This window comes from Hesperophylax consimilis, chromosome 21 (genome assembly GCF_061612785.1).
Source record: "Hesperophylax consimilis isolate HC1 chromosome 21, BYU_Hcon_1.0, whole genome shotgun sequence".
Taxonomy (NCBI): domain Eukaryota; kingdom Metazoa; phylum Arthropoda; class Insecta; order Trichoptera; family Limnephilidae; genus Hesperophylax; species Hesperophylax consimilis.
In genome coordinates, this window is record NC_142856.1 from 31751062 (window position 1) to 31775480 (window position 24419).

A 24419-nucleotide genomic window follows, 5' to 3' on the forward strand; every position below is an offset into this window, starting at 1 on the left:
TTTTTGTGGAGATGAAGGAGTGAACATGGGTCTTGAAGAGTCCCATGTTGTAGGAGGGAGGAAACACAGATGCCGGCAGTTCGTTCCACAGCCGAGCTGTTGAACTTAAGAACGAATCGTAGAAGCGACCCGTTCTCATGTGACAAATGTCAACCGTGTACAAATGTTGGGCGCGCGTTTGGCGTGTATCCCGACTACGCACCGGTGCCGAAGGGATCAATGACGCTAGTTCCTCAGAGCATCTTCCATTGTAATACCGATAGAACAAGGACAGCATACCTACCTGACGCCTGTGCTCTAAAGATTGCAGTCCGTTTGTTAAGATTGGGGAATCTATCAAACGGACCGCCCGTTTTTGCACAGAGTCAAGGGTTTTTTTCAGGTATTTAGGGGCTCTGGACCAGAGATGGCTGCCAAATTCGACAGTAGGGCGCACTTAATCTCAAGTGACCTACCAGGTAAGTATGGTACTGTATATCATCTCCATATATAGTTATTAATAATATAGATCATTGTAGAAATCTATTATATATTTTTACAGCGCCCTTAAGGTGATTTTGCACAAAAACGGCACTATACAAACCATCCAAATATTATTATTAATTTTAACTCCTGTCTTGGCACGCAAGTTATTCATTTACATTATATTACATTCATACATGTATACTATTCTGAAACATGACTTGGCCAACACAAGTATTTAATTTGCTTCAGCGTGCAATGTCTCCGTTCTTTCTGGATCCACACCTCAGAGATCTCATTTCTACATCAATCAATACTTTGATCCTTCCTCTGGCAGTGGCGTGTCTCACTCCGTGTGGACTGCCAGTTATTTGAATATAATCCAGTCAATTTGCTTATATGTTATTCCAGGAGAATGAACAGTTTGCCCTGGCCTGGCTGCGCACGACCTGGGAGCCATGCCCTGCCAACGTGCGCCTCGACTCGGCCGAACTGTACAAGCAGTACATGTCCTGCTGTCAGAAGGTCGGCCGCAAGGGGGTTATCTCCCCTCTGCACTTCCCCAGATGTGTCAGGTGATTAATTAAATACCTTATAATGGACATCTCGACATTTACCTAATTTAGTCCAATAACGCTTTTTAATAAATGTTGAATGCTTAGGTACACGATCATTCCTGGGGCCCTAGCATGAAAGCCAACATCGACACGATAAGAAGTCTTTAATAGGCAATACACTCTCAGTAATCTGCCCCCTAGATTATCCCACAACTACTATAATCGTAGCTTCTGTCTTTTCGTTTTCATACAAGACATTTGAGAAGAAAGATTTTTCATCTATGATGTACATCCAACCTCTTTCTGAGTCTACTTCGATAGGTTGGGTTATCTTACACTTACGCACTATTTCGCACTTACTATAGCTTGCTCTTGCTGACAATTTAACTAGTCACCAGGGTTCATTATTATTGTTTTACTGTATTTCGGTTAGTCCTCTGTGTACTCTAGCAACTGGAGCATGTGTTTCTGTTTGTTTCATTCGGTCACTTTTTTGTTTGAGTAAGTTTACAAAATGTAAGTTTTAAGCAGATTTGGGAAAAGGTCATTTGGTTAGTTATTTATGATTTAATGTTTAATGGCTAAGGACTACTGTTACTGATCAAAAAAACAATCGACAAGTCGTGCCCTTGGAATCGAACTCGAATGGTGAACCGTAGAGCCCATTATCGCATGCAATTGCTGTGTCAGATGGAATGATGTTCGAAATGTTTAAAAATAATTAATCAAATCACTTTCGTAAATGGAATACGTATATTTTTGATGTTTACGAAATACATAAAATTCGTCGGTGTTCCCGTAGTAGGAATTTTTTCCTGACATTCATTTATCGATCGTCTGTCATGCTCGGGACATCGATGGACAAATGTCAACAGCTAAGATATGATTTTAGATTTTCGCAGCCAAAAATGATTTATTTTTGGGGTATTATGCCATGTTGCGCTTCCTCCTTCTTTATCCAACATTTTGGATATCCAGAAACTAAATTACGATAAGTCGACAGCTATGTTTATCGTATCGATAGTGCTCCGTTATTGATATGGTCGTGCTAGGCCTCCAGCAAACAAATTTGTATTTTATTAACCTTTTGAACGCGTTAATTTGCTCCGTTTTATCTATACCCGTACGCGGTACATATTTTCAAATACCTATGCACGCAATTAAATGTCAAATTATAGCATTCTGGCATGATTTATTGGACTATATAGACAGAACAGATTATTCTCCACAATATGATAACAAATCCTCGTGTGTCAACACTCTTGGATGTTTATAAAAACAAAAACATAAAATTTCATACAAAGACGTACCGTATCTTTTGAATGTGGTCCCGCCATTCGCTCGGCGTGTGTGTAATTAGGCCACTGCGTTGATAGACACAAGTGGAACACCATGAGCACTTATCATTTTTTGTTATGAAAACTTTTTCTAAAACTGGACACGTAAATTTTATGTCACAAAATAATAACAAAATTGAACTAACGCCATCCGTTGACAAAATTGTAAACTATGGCACTCGAAGGCGCGAAGAGGCTCACTTGATTATCGATGTTTTTAAATGAAACACAAATTTATTTTCGAGAAATACTTGTAGATGTCAGCATCCTGATAGTTCTACAAATGTTCAAGCGAGCGGGAAATAAATTTATGTCAAAAGACCGCTGGAATATCGGCATTCAAAGTTTCCGTATCAACTGTTGATACGGCCGCGTGTGAGTATGGACTTTTTGCCGTAACAACAGTTGATACGGCCGCGTGCATAGAGTTAAAGATAAATATGATTTTGCCACATGCATTTTTTTGCAAATCTCTCTTTCAAATCTCATCTCCACTAAATGCTTTGATTTGTTCTTCATAATGCAAGATCATTTACAACCGGAATCGCAATATGGAGAACATATGAAGCCTTTGTTCGCAGAATCCTGGAATATAATCCAGGATCTTCATTATTTGGGCCCCTTCTGAACAAAACCATAGCCTACAAATAGCAAAAGTACAAAAGAGGTTTATTTATCTTTGTTCTTAACAGGAATGCTCGATTTCAACACCTTGGAAGCACGCCGAAAAATATTTTTAGTCAAACATTTTTTTAAAGTAATCTCTGGAACTATATTGAAATAGATTAACTAACACGTATACTCGTGGGAGATCCCATGTACTCTGTTATACTCCGAAAAGTTCTGCCTATCTGCCTAAAAGGACTTCTGCCTATCAGAACTCGCCAATCAGCAGAGCGACTCCATTGCTTAACGTCACTTACAAACAGTTTAGCAACTAACTTAAGACACATGTCACTAAATAGAAAAATTGTCTCCTTTTATTCTTACATGTACCTCGAAATTGTAATCTTCTCCGTAGTATATTGGTGTATATCCGTTTTATTGAGAATATGAATAAATAAATAAATTGGTTTTTGTAACCCTCGATTTAAGCCATCTTTTGCCATTACAGATCAGTGTTTGGCGGTGTGGTGGGTCCGACTCCCATTAAAACCTTGAACGGCGACACTCAAAAGTGTTACATGGGAATACGCCAGCGACCTTCCACTATCAACAAGACCGCTGTACCTGTCAAGACTGGTAAGAATTAATATAATCAAAGTGTTATATGTACATTATTATAGTTAACACATTATTATTATAGTGGTAACTGACACTGACACTTTAATTACAGTAAAACCCTCTGATAATACTTTTTCCCAGGTAAAACCTTCTATTTTTCATCAAGAAACCGAAAACATAAAAAATTTTAAACATCAAAACTTCTTATGTTACAAGAGGTTTTCACTGTACACAATCATAGTCCATACTTTAACTGATTTTAAGTCATTAGATTGTACGAGAACCCTCTATATTTCATTAGTCAGAAGTCAAGTGGAATATAATTCACCCCCTTTGTATAAAGTTCACTCTAACAATATAGAACGAGTTCAGCACAAATTTCTTAGGTACGTAAATTTTAAACTCAGAATTCCAATTGAATACATTTAGGACGGGTTGTTTCGGAGAATCTGAACAATTCATCAAATTTCAACGTTCATTTTCAAGTTCTCTGAAAGATTTTTTCAAGTTCTGTTTTTATTTCAGTTTTGTCAAGCAACTAGCCTACAATGATATAAAAACAGAACTTGAATAAGTCTTTCGCAGAACCCGAAAATGAACGTTGAAATTTGATGAATTGTTCAAATCCTCCGAAACAACCCGTCCTAATTATGTCAGTTTTATGAATCAATTGCATCTAATAACACTGTCTGACAGGAGAAGAGATACCTGGTTGTGTTACACAGAGTAATTATGACAGTCCTGCCATTGTTGCCACTATTAAATTCCATGTGCCGACTAGGAATACTAGACAAAATATAACATTCTTCTGCAATACATACTCCAATTATTAGACACACTCACTATCCAATAGGATGCATGATCTGGGCAACAAATTTGGGTGTATAATTGATATATTTATTGACTCCATTTATAGAATTAAGTGTAATTTATACCAGCACTTTGTTGAATCCTACAAATTCGTAATGTAATTTTAGTGATTTCTCTTATATGTTTGTAGTCTTGTTTTACTTTCTATGTTATTTTATGTCACTGTTACATTTTTTACTAATATTTTTTCATATTCAGTTTACTGTTATATCATGCTTTAAAATTTTTTTGTATAATTTTCAAAAGCTCACTAGGTATATTCTGTTCTTAAAATCCATGAAAAAGCCCGGCTAGGCGTAAAATCAAATAAAATAAAGTTAAATAAAATGCTTACTTTAGTATATTTTTATTGATCTTATTCATTTTACGTCCGTAGGGCTTTTACATAGGTATTAGTGGAATAATTTAGAACATGAGAAAGAAATAATAAAAATAAGATATATATAACTTGGATAATTGTATGCAAGAATTGAAAGAGGTGGGATTGGGCGCGAATTTGAGTAATCTGAAAGTATGTTGCCTGTTGTATGCTGATGATGCGGTGCTTATTGCCAATAGTATGGATGATCTACAGTCTCTCGTGTCTAGGATGAACGAAGTATGCATGAAGAATGAGTTAATGATGAATGTAAGTAAGTCTAAAGTCATGGTGTTTGAAAGAGAGAGTACGAAACCAGTGCGCAATATAGCTGTGAATGAGGAATACTTGGAGCAGGTGGATGAGTTTGTGTATTTAGGAAATATGTTTACGAGAGATGGGAAGGCTGACAGAGATATTGAATGAAGGGTAAATGCAGGTAACTCCATTAATGGAGGACTGAACGCAGTTGGCACTAACAAAAAATTGTCCAAAGAAGCGAAGATTACGCTTACATCATCTAAGGGACGCTTAGATAGTTTGTGCATGTAGAGCGAATGAGAGAAGAAAGGAGTGTAAGGAGGATATATGATGCAAATGCAAATGGTAGCAGAAGTTGGGGACGCCCGAGGAAGACATGGCACGACCAAGTGAATCAGATACTCGAGTCGGGCCATCTCAAGAGTCAGAATAATAGAAGAGTATGTATGAGACGAAGTATGAATAAGAATGAGGCAAGGAGTGTGTGTCAAGACCGAGTTCTTTGGCGGTCCGTCCTCTCTGCCTACCCCTGCGGAGAAACGGCGTGATGGTTAGTTAGTTATATATAAATTTAAAAAAATACATACATTCATGAAATAAAAATACAAGAAACAGAATTATTATAAAGTTACAGTGATCAGATAGGTTAACAAAGAGACAACGGAAGATTCAAGAATAGGATTTGAATAGTAATAAGTCAACATTAAACATATCAATATCCCCTAAGTATTGATTTGATGAAACCTCTATATCGGAGAATTAGTAATGTTGTTTTTGTATATATAATTTAATATCAGCTATCAGCACCCTCTTTGACATTTTTTTAAGCACAAGCTCTAAGGAATGCTTCGAGTGCTTACAATGAATCACATACCACTTTTTATTTATTTACAATATTTGGAGAGTGCTATGCAGAATGGAACCAGCCCAAATATTGTACACAGAAATCAAATGAAGGAAGAATATTTACATAATATATATTGGCACTGTACGGAACAACCAAATTCACAATTTTAATTTGCTTCAATTTGCTTTTTTATGGTTGGCTCCATTTTGCATAGCACTGTCTATTTTGATGAACAGACCGCATAATTTCAGGCCCTGCGTCTCCGATACTAAAAGCGCAACTGAGCAAGGCGGAGCAGAACAAGATGCAGTTGGCGTCGCATCCTCACTTGTCACATGCGCTTGGAGAGGCGACGCCAATCTCTAATTCCCCTCCGCCACTTCTTCAAGTGTCAAACAGCCAGGCGACAGTGTTGATGTCACCCACGTCGTCTTCAGTGGCGACAGGAGTGTCATCGGTGACTACGCCATCTCAAGTGCCTCAGCTCGTGACACAATCGGCACAACAGGGCGCCACCAACACGTCGCTGATTAAACATTTGTTGGCACACAAGGTTAGTGGTGCCCCGGGGACGCCAGAGCGCATGCAAATACAGGTATGTACTAACAATACTAATCGCATTCCTTTATTTATTTATAGTACAGCCCTTTGAATATTCAGTGAAACTCCCTTAAGAAGTTCCCACTTAAGAAGTGTTCATGCTTAACCTCTCAGACATAGAATTTTATTTATTATGTGTCCCTTTGAGAACTGTCAGAACGTGATAATTTTTGTGTTATTTATGAGTTTTACTAAAATCTTCATAACTCACGTTTTGGGAAATGTAGCCTCATTCTAAAAAATGTTTTGGAAAGATTATGAAATCCACTATCGCATTGTGTTGTTATACGTAAATATTTGCGTTTCTAAATATACATTTTATGAAAACGTCAAAACTATGTAAAAATCGCTTACCATTATTTCAAAGCCTTGAAAAATGTACTTTTTTCTGAGTAGCATAAAGAAATAACACTTTATATATTGAAGAAATATATTTAAAAACTATTAGTCACCTCAAAATATTAACCGTCCAAACTTAAATATTTTTAATAAATTATTTAGTAACGCAATTAATTATTAACGAACATCTTGACAGTTTCAATCGTCTTAGATAATGCACCTCTACGTTCCATAGATATTCTTGAATACAGACGCGTAGCGTTATTCATTATCGATACTCTGTTTTTTAAATCATGGGAATCTGTATACTAGTGATGGAAATAAATCAATTTTTGTAAAATCTCGCGCGTTTACGTGAAAAGACGTTCTAATGTCTTGACCGCTATTATCATATTTACGTCTTTTGACGTTCTAATGTTCTGAGTGGTTAAGATGTTTTATTTTATTTTTATGGTCCCTTGGAAAACTTCTTTAGAGAATTTCACTGCATTATAAATAATCTGATAATTTTTTTTTTAATCTAAAATCATACCTATATATGGCAGAACATCTTTTTTCTGATAAGTTTCCCAGAGTGAGAGATACTCTTAGTATCGCTCTAGTGAAAGACCATCATTCTTCCTCTTCCCCTACTCCTTCCCTTCTCCCCTCCTTTTAGCCTCATAATATTACCCGATAGGGGATGCCATAGTACCATTGGCTCTGGACAGTCGGGAGGAGTTGGCTGTATGGTATTCACATAAAAAAAATTAAAAGTTTCAATTGGAAAAAAAGATTTCTGAAAAGGGGTGCTCAATGCTGCTGTGAGAAAATATACAATAAATATAAATGATAATCACTACATACTAAGAATATCACTTTTAAATTGAAAACTCTATTTATGTAATAATAATATTTATTCCAGCATTTTATTGTTCCCGCCGTACCCAGGTTCACAGTTCACAATATAAACTATAAGTAAAATTACGTAGTTTAAAACTAATCCATTTGCAAATATTTTAAAACAGCATGGTGTGAAATAAAATAACCTAAAGTAGCCGCAAGTTCTTGAAATTGCATTAATAAAATAATAATTCCATATTTTAAAAAATATATCACATTTATATAGTGTGATAACAGTGAGTAAAACCTTACATCAAACATAATATTATTAACGACTCTCAAATGAAAAATGAGAAACAGTAAAGACAGAAAAAGATTCGGTCGCATCTGTGATTTGAACCTAGGACCTCTTCCTCCCGGTTAAGTATCATCTAATGGTTGTTAACCTCTCAGAAAAGGACTTTTATTTACTTTGTGTTCCTTTGCGAACTGTCAAAACGCGAAAATTTTTGTGTTATTCACGAGTTTTGGTAAAAGCTTCATAACTCACGTTTTGGGAAACGTAGCCTCATTCTAAAAAATGTTTTGGAAAGATTATGAAATTCACTATCGTATTGTTTTGTTATACGTAAATATTTGCGTGTCTAAATATACATTTTCAGAAAACGTCAAAAATATGTAAAAATCGCTGACCATTATTTCAAAGCTGTGAAAAATGTACTTTTTTCTGAGTATCATAAAGAAATAACACTTTATATATTGAAGAAATATAATTAAAAACTATTAGTCACCTCAAAATATTAACCGTCCAAACTAAAATATTTTTAATAAATTATTTAAAAACGCAATAAATTATGAACGAACAAGATGACAGATTCAATCGACTCAGATAAAGCACCTCTACATTCCATAGATATTCTTGAATGCAGACGCGTAGCGTTATTCATTATCGATACTCTGTTTTTTAAATCATGGCAATCCGTATACTAGTGATGGAAATAAATCGATTTTTGTAAAATCTCGCGCGTTTACGTGAAAAGACGTACTAATGTCTTGACCGCTATTATCATATTTACGTCTTTTGACGTTCTAATGTTCCGAGTGGTTAAATTCATCTTTCATCTAATGGTCGAATTAGCTCAGTGGTCTGAGCACTTCTCCGGCTAAGAAGAGGTCCTGGTTTCAATTCCCAGATGCAACGAATCTTTTTCTGTCTTTTCTGTTACGCATTTTAGTACGAGAGTCATTAATATTACTTCAATGATCTAAAAAAATTATTACATATTCACAAGTTTTGCTTGACACAATTTAGCTATGTATTGTTGAAATGATCGCTTCATACTGCGCCCGTTGTTTCGCTGATATTCAAATGTAACATTGTCGTCAAAATGCCAATCAACAACGCCATTTTGTTTTTTTAACATTACTGGAAGATCCCAGGCCCGTTTTAGCTTTTGAAGCTGAATGATTAACAGGAATTGCGATGAACAGCAATGTTGTTATGTTGTTCTAGTGTGAAAAACTCCCACAGTACAGTAATTACAGTCATTTACAGTAATTTATAGCTTTAAACTCTAGATTACATTATAAATAATACTTTCAATGTGATTAATGTATCTTGATTCATGTTTAATACTTCTCATTTTTCCGCTATTGTACCCTATTTGAATGGTTATAATAAAACTGTGAACATTTTGTAGGTTACGCAAAGACAAAACCAACAAAGGATGATGGGGCAGACACAAAACACAACGGCGCAAATTCCCACCCAAGTTCCTGTGAGTGAAACTATTTAGTTTATTATTCATTTTAGTTATTTATGTTGCATTTTGTTATTATTTAGTAGAATGTAAATGTTTATTAGTTATTCGGTGTTAACTAGCCACAAATACCCTCTGGATTCATCGGAATATAATCACGGTATGCCAAACACTTTTTATGATTTCGACTGCTCCGAATTGAAACATTTGTGCAAATTTTTTCACCTGTGTTATTTATGGTGACCGGGTATCTCATAAAAATGACAGTTCAACACACCTACAAAAAGTGATATAAAGTCATGAAAAGTGGTGAAACAAAAACTAGGTTAAATAGGTTACAGATGTAACTATAAAACCTAGTTTTTGTTTCATCACTTTTTATGACTCTATATCACTTTTTAAAGGTGTGTTGAATTTTCGTTTTGATGAAATATCATGGAACCACAAAAGTTCAAAGTGCTTTGTGATCCCAGAGATTTTATTTAAAGAGTTACAACAATTATAACATTGTTTTTGTTAGTTTTATCATTTCAAATCATGGACTCTGCCACCTTCGGATACAAAGTAAACTACTTATTCCACCACCACCATGCATCATGAAGAGAAAGCATGCACCAAAGGTGACCATTATATTTAGCCATGCCGTATCCAAGAGTCTTTAAGGCCAGAATGTGTTTGCATGCAGGAAAACTCTATGAAGGACCACGAGGAGTGATGCTGGCAGAGTCATTCATCCGGCTGTGGCTGGATGATCATGATGATAGTGGTGACGTAAATGAAAAGTAAACTAGCATGTTTTTTTATAGATGGAATTAGATGCCGAGGCTTTGATATCTTGCAGTACCATCACGTCCACCGGGGTGACAAGCACTTCCCCCTTTGGAAATAAGGTAGGCAATTCATCATTTTATGCAATCATAACCCGTTGATATGTTTTAATCAGTCAATATACAAATCAAACAATCCATTTCATATGTATAAACCAATCAATCGATATACCAATTTATCACATAATTAATCGACATTGCAATCAATCGACATAACAATTAACTGACATTACGATCAATGAACAAACCAATCAATCGAAATACCAATCTATCAACATAATCAAACAACATACCAATCTATCAACATAATCAATCGACAAAACAATCAGCCGATATAACTATCAATCAATAAACTAATTAATCGATATACCAATCAATGTAAATATAAATTGTGTGTGGCACGCAGTAATATGTTGTCCGGCATGCTGATTCCTTTTACAAATACAATAGAACCTTGTTAATTCAAAAGCCACAGAACATCCAAATTTTGAATTAATGAATTCCCTACGACGAAGACGAGTTATTCTCGTGTAAATCAAATTATGACGACTGATTTCCATTGCGGCCAAACTTTCAAATTAAGATATTCTAAGTAAATTCGTAAAAATTGGCACATATTTCCATGAAAATCTAAATTTCGCAGCTGTCAAATACAAATAGTCTAAGTAAAAAATATGACATATTTTCCTGTGAATTAAAATTTTGCAGCCAATCGCCGTTGCGGCAGGGCCTTAAATTAAGGCTATTCATATTAATTTCGTAAAAATACTACATGTTTCAGTGTAAATCTAAATTTTGCGGCCGATTTCCGTCGTGGCCGGCCCTTACTATTCTAATATTCAAAGTATATTCATAAAAATACAACATATTATCTATGTAAATCGAAATTTCGCTACTGATTACCGTCGTGGCTGGCCTGTTAAATTTGGATTTATGAAATAATATTATTTTTAATACCCCTAACTAGGCAAATGCCCATATCACGGTGGTAACAAAATACAATTAAGAACATATACAATAATACAATGATATACATATATATACTAACATACTTTAATTATTACTATTCCATAATCGACACCTTCATATTATGCATCTAAAAATTAAATTAGATTTTAGAATGAATAGCATATTAATCCTAGAAAAATGACTTCAAATGTAACTCATGGGATTTATTATTTTATTTACACGATTAACATTAAACTTTTCTTTCTGTTATTTGTTTTTGGGGTGTTATGCCGGTGACCGGATAAATCATCATAATGATAATTCATCACATCTTTATAAAGTCATGGAAAGTGACGAAACAAAAACTTTATTAACTGGGTTAAGTAGGTTAGGTTAGGTTAGGTTTAATTTTTTTTTTCATCTTTTCTAATGACTTTATATAACTTTTTAAAGGTGTTGTTGAATTGTCACTGTGTTGAGTTATCATGGAACCGTTTTGCCGTGTTGCGCTAACTCCTTCTTTAGCCAACGTTTCGGACAACTTTACAGTGTCCATCATCAGGGCAGATGTGTGATTTGATGATGGACACTGTAACGTCCGAAATGTTGGCTAAAGAAGGAGTTAACGCAACACGGCATAACACCCCAAAAACAAATAACAGAAATACTTTTGGCCGTGAATATCTTAAATCGTAATAAACTTTTCTATTTAAATACTTTTATAAAGGTGAGCTTATTGCCTGTGGTGCTTTCTACCAACTAACCTAGATTCACAGTGTGTAATAATTATTGTGAATATAGAGAATTTAATTAGCCGTTTCGTAAGGCAATCTTTAGAAGCTACAACAAACAAACCAATCAACAGCCCCAAACCTGGATTGAATAATCCATTTTGATTTATTTTTACTTTTTAGAAATATATATATATTTTTTTTTATGCAACAATTAGAATTGAACCCGCAACCTCTTGACTGAAAATTAAATGCATAGATCATTATGGCTAAAGAGGTCATTAAATGAGATAGGTAGCATTACTGTATGTATTTAGTTTTATGCTCCAGTGGATTAAGATCTGAACTGCTGCCATGAAAAGGTTAAGTATTCTTGCACTCATTCTGTTATGTTTCATTTACGCATGTTTAATGTTTGCTCTTCTCCTTTGCATCTTTCTTTATGCATCCAAAGTGTTACTTAACTCACATCGTCGTTTGGCATGCAAAACTGTGAATGTGAAAATTTTCATGAAACTGGTATTTTCCAATGGTAATTAATACCGCATATGTGTCATGGGTTTTTTTTCCTCTCTCCTGAGCAATTTGTTTCATGTCACATTGGCGGGATTGCATGCCAAGTGTGTTGATGGTAACCTCTAAGATACTCTAAAGCAGGCAATTAGCTGGCCCATCTTTGAGTTACTATAGGGGGCTGATAATAATTGTCACCTAACCTATGTTTTATTTATATTGTTGTATGGCTTGACACACTTAACACTGCAGTGGGCGGCCTATTCATTATTTCCCACTTTGGCAGCCTGCAAAGTTAAATGTGTTTCGTAATAAGATTAACTTAACCGAACTCAATGTGTCCATTTAAGAATTAACCATCACACGTTCCATAGCTTTAATCAATCTGACTTATCCTAACCTAACCCATCATGGCAGAATGAAAGTTGAGTAACTTATAAGATTACTTACAGTAAAACTCGCAAGAAGTTTGGTTTTTTCGGACCCTTGAAGACTTAATTTGAAAAAAAGCCCAGTTTATACACACAAGGTTTTCCCGCTTAATCCCTCATGCTAATTTGTTTGTGTTGTGTTCGCACAAACAGGACTCCAACTCGTCGTGAAAGGAGTTTAATGATAAGATGGTTCTTTTATATTAATCAGGGATTTATTAATACTCCGCGTATTATATTGGTGACTCGATAGTCGACCTAGCTAGAAGCTGGCTAATTGGAATCTGGGCCAGTGAGACTGTCTGAGAGCTTTCGCACTGTCCATGGCGACAACTGGCCACTGGCTCCATCTTGCGGACTTCCCCGCAAGCTCTATGCACTGCCATCTGTGCGTGCATCTACAAAGCTTCCTAACAGTTCGCTTCTGTCATAGTGAGAAATATGATCTAAAGTTAGAAAGAGAAAACACCACACTTAATATTCAAATCTAGAAGTTAAGCACAGAAGAACTAAATTGTTCAGGTTTCGTCCGCAATTTGAAAAAAAATTAAGAAACGATCCCGCAATGCTTCGCTATAGCTAATGTCTTTCTAGGCGTCTCCGACTTCTTACACCATTCACTACTGTATACCATAATGTTACTGTTAAAAAACTACATTACATGGACTTTAATTTGACTCTGTATGTCATTACAGTGCAAAGATATTGCGTTAAGTATTCCTCAGGCGTCCCCGACTCTTTCTACCACATTCAAACCACTCTATTAACACTTCTGGCACTTGTAAGAATAAACTTTGAGATTTTCAGCGATATAGTTGAAGAACTTACTCATTTATAGACAATCTTTTGTTTTATTTTCAGAGTGCCATCATTCCTCCCTTAACGCCGATTTTCAGAAATGTGACAACCGTCAAACAAGAAGAGCTAACAGGTTTTAAATCTTTGTTATTTGTTTAGAAATGTAATATATCTTTTTTAGCTTTTTGAATTATTAAAATATGTCGTATTTCTCATTCCAGATGGAGTCATAATTGAAACGATGATGCAAGAGGGGGTTCCTGTGGAAGAGGTACCTACCAATAATGCTGTATGTTTTATTATTTGTTTTTTATTTTACTTTTTGCTTTTAATAAAATAACTCATTGAGCACAAACTGCCTCCTGTTTTATGTTATGTTCTAGTTTTAATATTCGTGTTTTGTCCTGTCCTGCTGTTATTGTTATTCTAAGTTTTGTCATCATTTTGTATAAACAGTGTATTTAGTGTTATAATATTAGATCTGTATTGGGTAAGGCACACTGTAGGAATAATTTTAAGAACCATTAATACTGAATTACCATTTTTTTTAAGTTTGTTATACGAGTAGTTAAGCGCACTTGAAGTGAAATGACACTAAACTGCGCTATATAAATGTCATGTTATTATTATTATTATTATTATAATTCACCCTACATGTTCGGATAGATTGCGAACTTGCACTTGCGCCGCGGATCTCTTCAGCACTTGTGCGCGAAAGGGTTATATTTTACGACTCGTCATTATGCTCAACAGCTTGGCTATTGAACAATCTTCCTGTTCTTTTATTTCCTCCTTTCCACAAAACAGTCTTTTCAAGGTGTGTCGTGATACTTGGCCGTATCCAGTAACTAAAATAACTTCATTCTTTTGTGATTCCTCCTGGTTTATTCCTACAATTGCTAATAAGGATTTTACCATTTTGCTTACAAATGAAAAAGCCTTTACTAGTAGCACATTTTTACTTTACTATATAGTGAAACCCACTTATAAGATTCCCATATAAGAAATTTGTGTGCTTAACCCCTGGGGTAATCTGAGATTTATGTCGTTTTTTTTTTACGTTAACTCAACACAGGAGGCCCTGAGGAAAATAGTTTCCCTCAGAGCCTGTCATCTCCAGGGATGCTGTGTGAAGGCTGTTTTTGAGGAGAGGAAGGAGTGAACATGTGTTTCGAAGAGACCCGTGTTTTAGGAGGAAGGTTGAACTCAAGAACGAATCGAGGAAGCGACCCATTCTCATGTGACAAATGTGAACCGTGTACATAATATGTTGGGCCCGCTTTTTGCGTGCTTCCCAATTATGCACCGGTGTGAAAGGGATCAATGACGCTAGTTCCTTGGAGCATCTTCCATTGTAATACCGGTAAAACAAGGACAGCATACCTACCTGATGCCTGTGCTCTAAAGATTAAGATAGGTAGATAGATAGATTAAACTAAAACAATATTTAATTACACAAATGCTACGGATTATTTTGACTTAACTTTTTTTTCATTTCATGTATCAATAATTTTTTTTAAATTCACATACAAATCTTTCACGAACATGCTAGCAATGGCGGTCAATGACTTTCTTGAATATATTACAACTATTTGAAACTATCTATGGTAAACTTTTAAATAAAAATACAAAGTATGGTGTTGCCACTTTCACTGATTAAATTTTATTTATTTTATTGATTTATTGTGAAAAACAGTATAATCCATTTACATTTCACAAATAACAGTTTATAAATTACAGTTTATAATAAGTAAGTACATACATTTATTTGCATGGGTAAGTACATCAATACTATCTGATTAACCAGATTTGTTCAATAGTATGCTTATTGCCGTCTTAAATTCTCTTTGGTTCAAATTGAAAATGTCAATCACAGAAGAAATGTGATTTAACAAAGTAGTTATTCTCCCCAAAGGCATGATCATTGGTAGGTTGGTCCTGCCCCTTGGAAAAATAAATAATCTGTGCTGTCTAGCTCTGATGAAATTATCAGGGACATAAAAAGAAATTTGTTCCAGAATATCTGGATTGCAAATGTGTCTCATAATAATACAAAAGGAGATTAGGAGACTGTCTCAGTTTGTGCGGTAAAATTATCTAATGCTATTGATATATAAGATACTGCGTACTAAAAGTTAAAAAATACCCAAGAGTTTAGGATGTTGTTTTTTCAATCCCTTGTAGCATGAAATTCAAAATGGCCCAATTTATTCCACATTATAAGAGAGTTTTACTGTATTGATTTTATATTTCCAGAATAAGATGTTGGCCGATCTTTTGGAGAAGAGGTCACCCCCTCCGGTGCCGGTGGGGGTCACGGCGCCAAATCGCATCGAGGAGAGGAAACCTAGCAGAGATGAAGACAATGATGAACCCTGCAGCAAGAAACCCAGAAATGTGAGATCCACCAATTCAGCTACTAGCCTACACGGGTGTAAAGATACTGGGGGTACCGCACAAGATACTGGCGACAATTCCAGGGGGAAGGGGGAAGGCGTAGACTATCCTGAGGAAAAAGCAGATCCATGGACTGGATCTGAAATGATCTGAGGGCGTTGTAGTAGCCCAGGACAAGGAGGCCTGGGGGCGCCTTGTTGAAGCAAATAGGAATGATGATGATTATCTTCTTGATTGCCAGAGTATCCTTAAGGATACGTTTATAAAATCATTTTTCTGAAAACAACTAGCTACTCTCGGGAAACTACATGCATTCTGGTAGATTATATACTATTTTATTTATATATTATGTTGTAATATAAAGAGAGATTTGAGAGAGAGAACACTGCTTTGCTATCTAAGCAATGGTTAGATTATTGAGAGCGTTCTCGCTTCTGATAGGAAAGATTAAACATGTTAACATTTATCTTGGCTACCCTCTTGCATCTCTGCTCGCTGGCTGCCATTTTGTAGACTCTCAGGGTTTTAGGTTCAGGAAATCTCTCATGGAATCATCTCAATTGAAAACACTATTTACAGATGTACCATTTATTGAAGAAGATGGATATGCATTTTATTACAGGATAATCTTAAACCTATTGCATGGACCAATACTGGACTGGAAGTTACGGGCTCTGTGTGATTATTTTAAAGGTACCATTTATGGAAAGCGCTTATGGCTTGGAATCGATGGGACACTCTGGTTACTGTTCAGGGCTCGACGTGATGTTATCTAGCGCGATCTGCATCCTCTCCTCTTTCTTCTTCTTGCGATTCCAGCTTTCTCATTACTTTTTACCGGCATCATTTTGCGTGAGCGCTCATCCCATCGTACGGTACAAGATAATAACAACACTGCATTGCCTCGTGATCGATGTGGTGGCGTGTCCTCTATGATTTGTGGTCGTGGGGATGCTTGATCAACGGAGGATATGGGCAACTCATAACAATTATTAATTGGTTACAGCTGTTTAGAGATTATTATTGTTTTTGTAGGAAGGGGTGTCTTCAAAAGCAGCTAACTTGTATGCAGCCCTGGCTGCTGATGCATTAGAAGATGAAGAAGATTTGGTAAGTCTTTGTTTATACTCTTCACCTACTCATTTTATAATCTAAATTATGTGTTCTCTTTTTGGAATGTGTGGGACTGCACTAACCTCTCCACACACCCCAATAAATACTTATTATTATTTAAATCTTATATACCCACTTCATGTGGTCACCGTTCCCGTCAAAGAAAAATACGTCCATTTTTGTGTTATAATAAAATAACTCTGGTTTCCCTTAAAATTTGGGAACCAACACCTCTGCCGTAGGTCACGCCAAGTATCATCAGGCACTATGTAAAATTGTCATAACATCTGCGAAAGTCATGCGAAATTTGTTTTAAAAACCAATAAATATGTTTATGAAGGTACCTAGTTACGTGTACCTACATCCCTGCACGGGGTAAATTTATAACACTGATGCCCAACTTTTTCAAAAGAGGGGCCGCTTTCCCTATTTTTCAAGCAAGCCACAATCTGCAAGTGGAATTTTTTTGTGTTCGTTGAGGGGGAGGGGGTTGACAATTTGGTTCCATTTAACAGCGTAAATTAACCAAAACCCTTTAAAAAACATGTTTTCAGCCAAGGTTTTCAAGAATTACCTCAAACATTTTGATTTTTCTCTATAGCCAAGTGGGTCGTATGAAATTTCATGCGGGCTGCAAGAATTGGGCCGCTGGTTTGTGACAAGTAATATTTTACAGCCGAAAAACAACAATCCACAAGCTAGTTATTTATGACAAGTGAGATTTTCCAAGCTGTACAACACGCACAAGCTAATGATAATAAGACAATTTAGTGATATTATTCTTGGAAGCCTCGAACCAGGCGATGATAGTTGTAATGCATTGATTGTTTTGAGGAGGAAATTCAGAAGCAGAGTGTACTGTACATTTGCAAATATAATAATAGTAGAGGTAGGTATTCAATTTGGTAGGCGGGAATGGGTACCGCCGCCCTGGGAACCATTTATTGGATTACCAACACCTCTGCCACAGGTCACCCCAAGTGGTTCGCTACGTTTGGTGACTTAGCAGGGGTGCCCGGGTTCATGGGTTAAGGTTTGCCCGGGTCTTGGTGGCGGGTGCGTCGGCCCACCTTCTGCGTGGCGGGCCGGTTGGGAGATGCTGGTTGAGGGAGACCCTTTACAACCGGTTACCGCTGTCCGGGCCGCTCGATAGTACAGGGGCCCGACCCTCAGGCTCACGACTAAGGGTGGGCTGCCCCATCAGCGAGTGAAAAAACCCCGCCACTGCTGTTGTGCCGGTTCGTGACCGGAGGGGACCCAGCAGCAGCGTTTGGGGCGCATTGGATGCCCTCTCCAGCCGGACTCTCCCAGCCTATCGCCTAGCACCGCAGTGGGTGGGCTGGAACCAAACGCTCATCACTCCTGGACAGCCTGAACCCCAGATTCCTACCCACCCCTCATACCTTTCCTTTCCAGACCTTTCCTTTCACCTCCTACCCTTATAAAAAAAAAAAAAAAATAAATTCATGAACATACAACACAACAATTTTAACATCGTTACAGCGGCGAGTAGCAGGCGTCCCCGGTGCGGGCCAAAACTGTTGGTAAATTTTGCCAACATTCGCGGCCTGCACAAAAATTTAAATTCCGTCCATCACCATCTTTTGTCCCAACGTCCCAACCTTCTTTTCCTATCCGAAACTCAGATAGCCGAGCCGCCAGACTCCTCCTATCTGGACTGCCCGGGTTTTACCCTCGCAAGCAAATTCCGACTGAAAGGAGGAGTCTGCCTCTATAGTCGAGCTGACGTCAACTGTGTGCGACTATTGAGTCTGGAAAACTCCAGATTCGACGTAATGTGGGTGCGCATCAATCTTGCCAGTACGGCAAGATTCTACGCATGTCTATACAGCTCACCGAACCATAGCGAATCAGACACTTCCGAGCTCTTCAAACATTTGAGCGATACTATTGATGATCTCTTGCCCCGCTACCCTTCGGCCGAGTTTATTGTTCTGGGGGACTTCAACGTTCATAACGAACCATGGTTGAAGTTCTCAGGCCCAACGGACTCGGCTGGCCGACAGGCGGAATCCTTTGCCATTTGCTACGGATTAGAGCAATTGGTTCAGGAGCCTACAAGGGTTCCTGATGTCCAGACTCACCGCTCCAATCTGTTAGATCTTTTCTTAACTACTGTGCCACACGGTTATAAGATTGACGTCACAGCGCCTCTGGGATCATCTGACCACTGCCTAGTGACGACATCAATCCCCGTTAGCCTCAGACCAACCAATGAGAGGCTGAGGAGAAAAGTGTGGCACTATAGGTCAGCAGATTGGTTCGGTATGCGGGCCCATTTCAACGCTTTTCCGTGGTCAGCTGTTTGTTTTCGGACTTCGGACCCTTCAAGATGTGCCCAGGAGATTGGTGAAGTCATCAAATTGGCGATGGATGGCTTCATACAATCGACTACTAAAGAAACTGGTGTGGGCTCAAAGCCGTGGTTCAGTCGACAATGCTCCGAAGCAGTCCGACGAAAAAACGCGGCTTACCGAGCCTACAACACATCTCGAACGCCCGAAAGCAGATCAGCATACAACAAATCGGCAAAGGAATGCAAGAGAATCATCAATAGGTCGAAATTCGAACACGACCTGCAGATCAGCAAAAAGCTGGCTGCCTGCCCGCATGGCAGCAGAGCATTCTGGTCGCTTGCGGGCTCAATAGGTCGAAATTTTTGCAAACCCAGTTTGCCACCTCTTACCAGACCTGACGGCTCACTAGCAAACACCGCCACCGAAAAGGCTAACTTATTAGGGAAAATGTTTGCGGAAAACTCGACCCTCGACGACGGGGGTGCTGTTCCGCCGTCGGTTCCTCACTGCGGCTTCTATATGAAAAAGCTGAGGATCTGGCATCGGGATGTACTCCACGTCATACGGGGGCTCGATGTTAACAAAGCTAGTGGACCTGATGGAATACCTGCCCTGGTATTGCAGAGGTGTGCTGCGGAAATAGTTCCAGTTTTGACAAAGCTCTTCAAAATGTCCCTGAAGTGTGGCACTGTGCCCTCTGGTTGGAAAAAAGCGGTCATTCACCCTATTCCCAAGAAAGGTGACCGCTCCAACCCGGCCAACTACCGCCCCATAGCGATCACATCAGTTCTGTCCAAAGTGATGGAACGTGTGATCAACGACAAACTGCTCACATACCTCGAGAAGAACAAAATTATCAACGACCGTCAATACGGATTCCGGCGGAACCGCTCGTGCGGTGATCTTCTCGCGTATGTGACGCATGTTTGGGGGCGGTGCCTGGAACGTCACGGTGAGACCCAAACGGTCGCACTAGACATATCCAAGGCCTTTGACCGGGTCTGGCACCGAGGACTTGTCAACAAATTGCATTCTTACGGACTTCCCGCATCCCTGTGTACGTGGATTGCTGACTTTTTAAGGGATAGGTCGATTCAGGCGGTTGCTGACGGTTTCACCTCTTCCTCGCACTCCATAAATGCTGGCGTCCCACAGGGATCGGTTCTGTCTCCGACTTTGTTTTTGTTGCACATCAATGACCTTTTGACATGTGCACCGATTCATTGTTACGCGGATGACAGTACAGTTCATGATAGCTTTTTGTTTGACAAGCCCCCAAAGGGCACACAAACTCCAACGGCTCGGAGGGCTTTGAAGCAGAGAATGGACGGTTATCTCGAGAGTATTTCCTCCTGGGGTAAAAATAATCTCGTCGAATTTAATGTTTCAAAGACCCAATCCTGTCTGATTACGTCTAAAAGGGATCCAAATGATAATCTAGTCTCCTTCAACGGAAGCAATCTTCCGAACAGGCCTTCCATTGATATGCTTGGTGTAACTATAAGTGACCAGCTCAGGTACGGGGGCTCCATCGAAGCCAGAGTAAAGTTGGCCTCTCAGAAGCTGGGCGTACTGTACAGGGCCCGCAGATACTTTAATAGTACACAACTGCTCACCCTGTACAAATCGCAAGTGCGCCCTACTGTCGAATTTGGCAGCCATCTCTGGTCTGGAGCCCCAAAATACCTGAAAAAAACCCTTGACTCTGTGCAGAAACGGGCGGTCCGTTTGATAGATTCCCCAATCTTAACAAACGGACTGCAATCTTTAGAGCACAGGCGTCAGGTAGGTATGCTGTCCTTGTTCTATCGGTATTACAATGGAAGATGCTCTGAGGAACTAGCGTCATTGATCCCTTCGGCACCGGTGCGTAGTCGGGATACACGCCAAACGCGCGCCCAACATTTGTACACAGTTGACACTTGTCACATGAGAATGGGTCGCTTCTACGATTCGTTCTTAAGTTCAACAGCTCGGCTGTGGAACGAACTGCCGGCCTCTGTGTTTCCTCCCTCCTACAACATGGGACTCTTCAAGACCCATGTTCACTCCTTCCTCTCCAAAAAAAGACCCTCCACACAGCATCCCCAAAGATGACATAGGCCCCGAGGGAAATTATTTTCTTCAGGGCCTCCTGTGTGGAGTAAATATAAAAAAAAAAAAAAAAAAAGGTATGTAGGTACAAACGACTTTTGAAAAACTTTTTTTTGGATATAACGAGTAATGCTATAAGGAGCAAATTTAATCAACTGGTCTGGGTGGCTCAGCTTTCCAAGTTTACATTTCGGAGTTTTCCAAGCCACCACTGTCCAAGACTGCCAGTGAACCTGTCAAATAATATAAATACTGTGGTGTGTACGTAAAGGCAGGTCTCCAGCGACTATATTACCATAAACATTGAACCAAATGTTTATGCGAACATGAAATATTGGGGGCAGGGCCACAATGTTTTAGTTTTTCATGGCCGATGGAAAACAAAAAACGTTGTGGCCCCGACCTAATGTTTTCATTAACATTTCGATTGTGTATGCATAACATTCTAAGATTCCAAAATACATAATTATATTCTTTTATATTTTCAAACATATTATAACGAATTGTTATTATGCCGCGTGTTAGTGCTTTAATTATTTTTTTTCTAAAATTTGTAAAGGTATATATGACATTCAATTTAAATTTTAGATGCTGGTGACCACCGAAGCCCCTGTCCAAGAAATTATCAGCACCCCCTTACCGGTCCAGCAGTCACCGCAGCCGGTCATTCAGACCAACGAGCCTCCCCAACACGACCAGGCGCCGGGCCAAGTTCAGGTCTCGGGCCAGGGTCAGATACAGAGCCAAATGCAGGGCCAAATCCAGGGCCAAATCCAGGGTCAAAATCAGGGGCAGGATCAGCAAGTCAGGCAGATCATAATGCCTACCATCACAAATCAAGGCGGACAGATTATACTGCACGGTGAGACTAAATTAATATACTAACTTTTATTATCAGTTTACTTTGCGAAATTTCGATTTATTACTACGATTTTTCTTAACCCCTCAGAATATTTTGTTCGCTTTTGGGAACAGCCGAAAATTTCTTATGGTCTCATTGTATAGAAATCATTATAATCACCGTGAAAGCGGTGGATATCCTCCAGCTCAAATGGTTTGTCTCCCTTACTGTCATGGTGAGAAATGTGATCTAAACGGTGTTAGAAAGAGAAAACACCACACTTTATATTCAAATCTAGAAATTAACCACAGAAGAATTAAAATGTACACCTCTATGAAACCAAAGGTTCTGACCATAATTTGAGAAAAATTTATGAAACTTGGAAATTTTTTATAATTTATTATTATATGAAATGATAAAAAAATGAAGTGACATTAATATTTATAATACATTTTTGTCTAATAAAATTTGTTTTTTTTTTTAAATCAGTAATTTTAGTTCAGTGTTTAGACGAAAAAACATAGGGGAGAGCAATTTAAAAAAAAAAATTGTGAAAATTATATTTGATATATTTTTTTTATTGTGTGCTGCTTTGAAATATGGAAATTGTGTTATTATAAATTCATTTTGTATTTATCGTATTTTGACTGGCTACTAACCTCCCAACTTTTTGACAATTTATTTTAAAATTGTATGGGAATTTGGTTTTTATTTCCCGTGGATTTGGAATCAACTGGATTCTACTGGACCGCTAATTTACTGTAATTATTTTCCTTTTGCAGGAGGGTCCGGTAAGGTTGGTGGGAATGTTTCCGGCACACAATTCGTACAGCACGGCTCTCCTCTGCAGTTGATTGCAGCACCCAATTCACAAGGTAGCCAATTCCATCCGCTAATCGTCTTCTTAAACTTGTAAGACCTACTATAGACAAAGAAACAAAGGAATATATGAGTCGTGTAATTTCTATACCCGCTATATCAACTTTCATTGATTTGGAGAAAACCGCAAAAAACTGTCACATCTCTAGCGTACATAAGTAATTGCATTACAATTTTTTATATAATGAATTGGAGTAATAAAATTTCGAAAAGCATTTATATTTCTATATATGTCTAGGAATAATTAAGTAATTTCGATAAATAAAATGGATAAAGCGGATTTTGATACTCACTTCGTGATATAGAGGCTTTTGAAAGTCAACCATAAGTCAACTGAGCCGATATGGCGGGTTTAGAAACACGCGTAGATCATTTTTACACACGAGCGTGGCGTCAGAGCGGCGGCCATATTGTATTTTGGCAAAATAACTGCTTGTGATTGGTTGAATCCGATATAGCGCGTTTTGATAGTAACTTTATGTATGATATAGCAGATTTGGTTTCTCACTCGCAGTTTTAACATGGTTTTTGGTCGTGATAAGGAGGGTTTTGAAACTCAATTTTAGGCTCCTCTTGTTGCTCGCAAAAATGTGAACAAGATGTCATACTCAGATCATTTTGTCAAAAAATCGGATATAGCGGGTATAGAAATTATAGGATTCATATGACCTGGTGGTATAGCACGGTCAAATCGGTAACTTAACAATATTGGGATGTTAGGCTTAACTTCCAACGGTTTTAATCAATAACCAAACTGATATTGACAATACATAAATAAGAAATCGTCTAACGATGGCAACACTGCGGGGGTCTGTCTGTGGATTGACATTCCTAAACTTCAAACAGATACCTAAAAATACAAATAAATTGACAATGTCGAATTGAAATACGCATGATTTTTTTATGCTAAAAAGGAAGTTAATAAGGACTTTAGCTATAATGTGATATTTTAACATCTTTCGTTTCTCCAATCTCAAACGGATTGAATTGACCGTGTATACTACGTCTTTCAATTCTAAGAGCTTCGTTAGTTCACCTCCATTCCTTTTTCATTTCACACATCGCCAGGAATTTTGCATTATGACATTATTC

General features: G+C 37.9%; 1 protein-coding gene across 6 annotated transcripts in view; it reads left to right on the forward strand.

The window, feature by feature from the left end:
- Bap170 (Brahma associated protein 170kD) overlaps nt 1–24419 on the forward strand; it is a 56097-nt gene that overhangs the window by 16896 nt on the left and 14782 nt on the right. For 3 of the 6 annotated variants that reach the window (XM_089644395.1, XM_089644398.1, XM_089644400.1), the window contains exons 11-21: nt 874–1037; nt 3471–3598; nt 6168–6511; nt 9378–9455; nt 10244–10327; nt 13749–13818; nt 13907–13974; nt 15942–16082; nt 17118–17192; nt 22196–22469; nt 23231–23323. In XM_089644395.1, coding sequence (XP_089500521.1) covers nt 874–1037; nt 3471–3598; nt 6168–6511; nt 9378–9455; nt 10244–10327; nt 13749–13818; nt 13907–13974; nt 15942–16082; nt 17118–17192; nt 22196–22469; nt 23231–23323 — 1519 coding nt within the window. The remainder of the gene's footprint in view (nt 1–873; nt 1038–3470; nt 3599–6167; nt 6512–9377; nt 9456–10243; nt 10328–13748; nt 13819–13906; nt 13975–15941; nt 16083–17117; nt 17193–22195; nt 22470–23230; nt 23324–24419) is intronic. The other 3 variants (XM_089644396.1, XM_089644399.1, XM_089644397.1) reach the window with 3 other exon arrangements.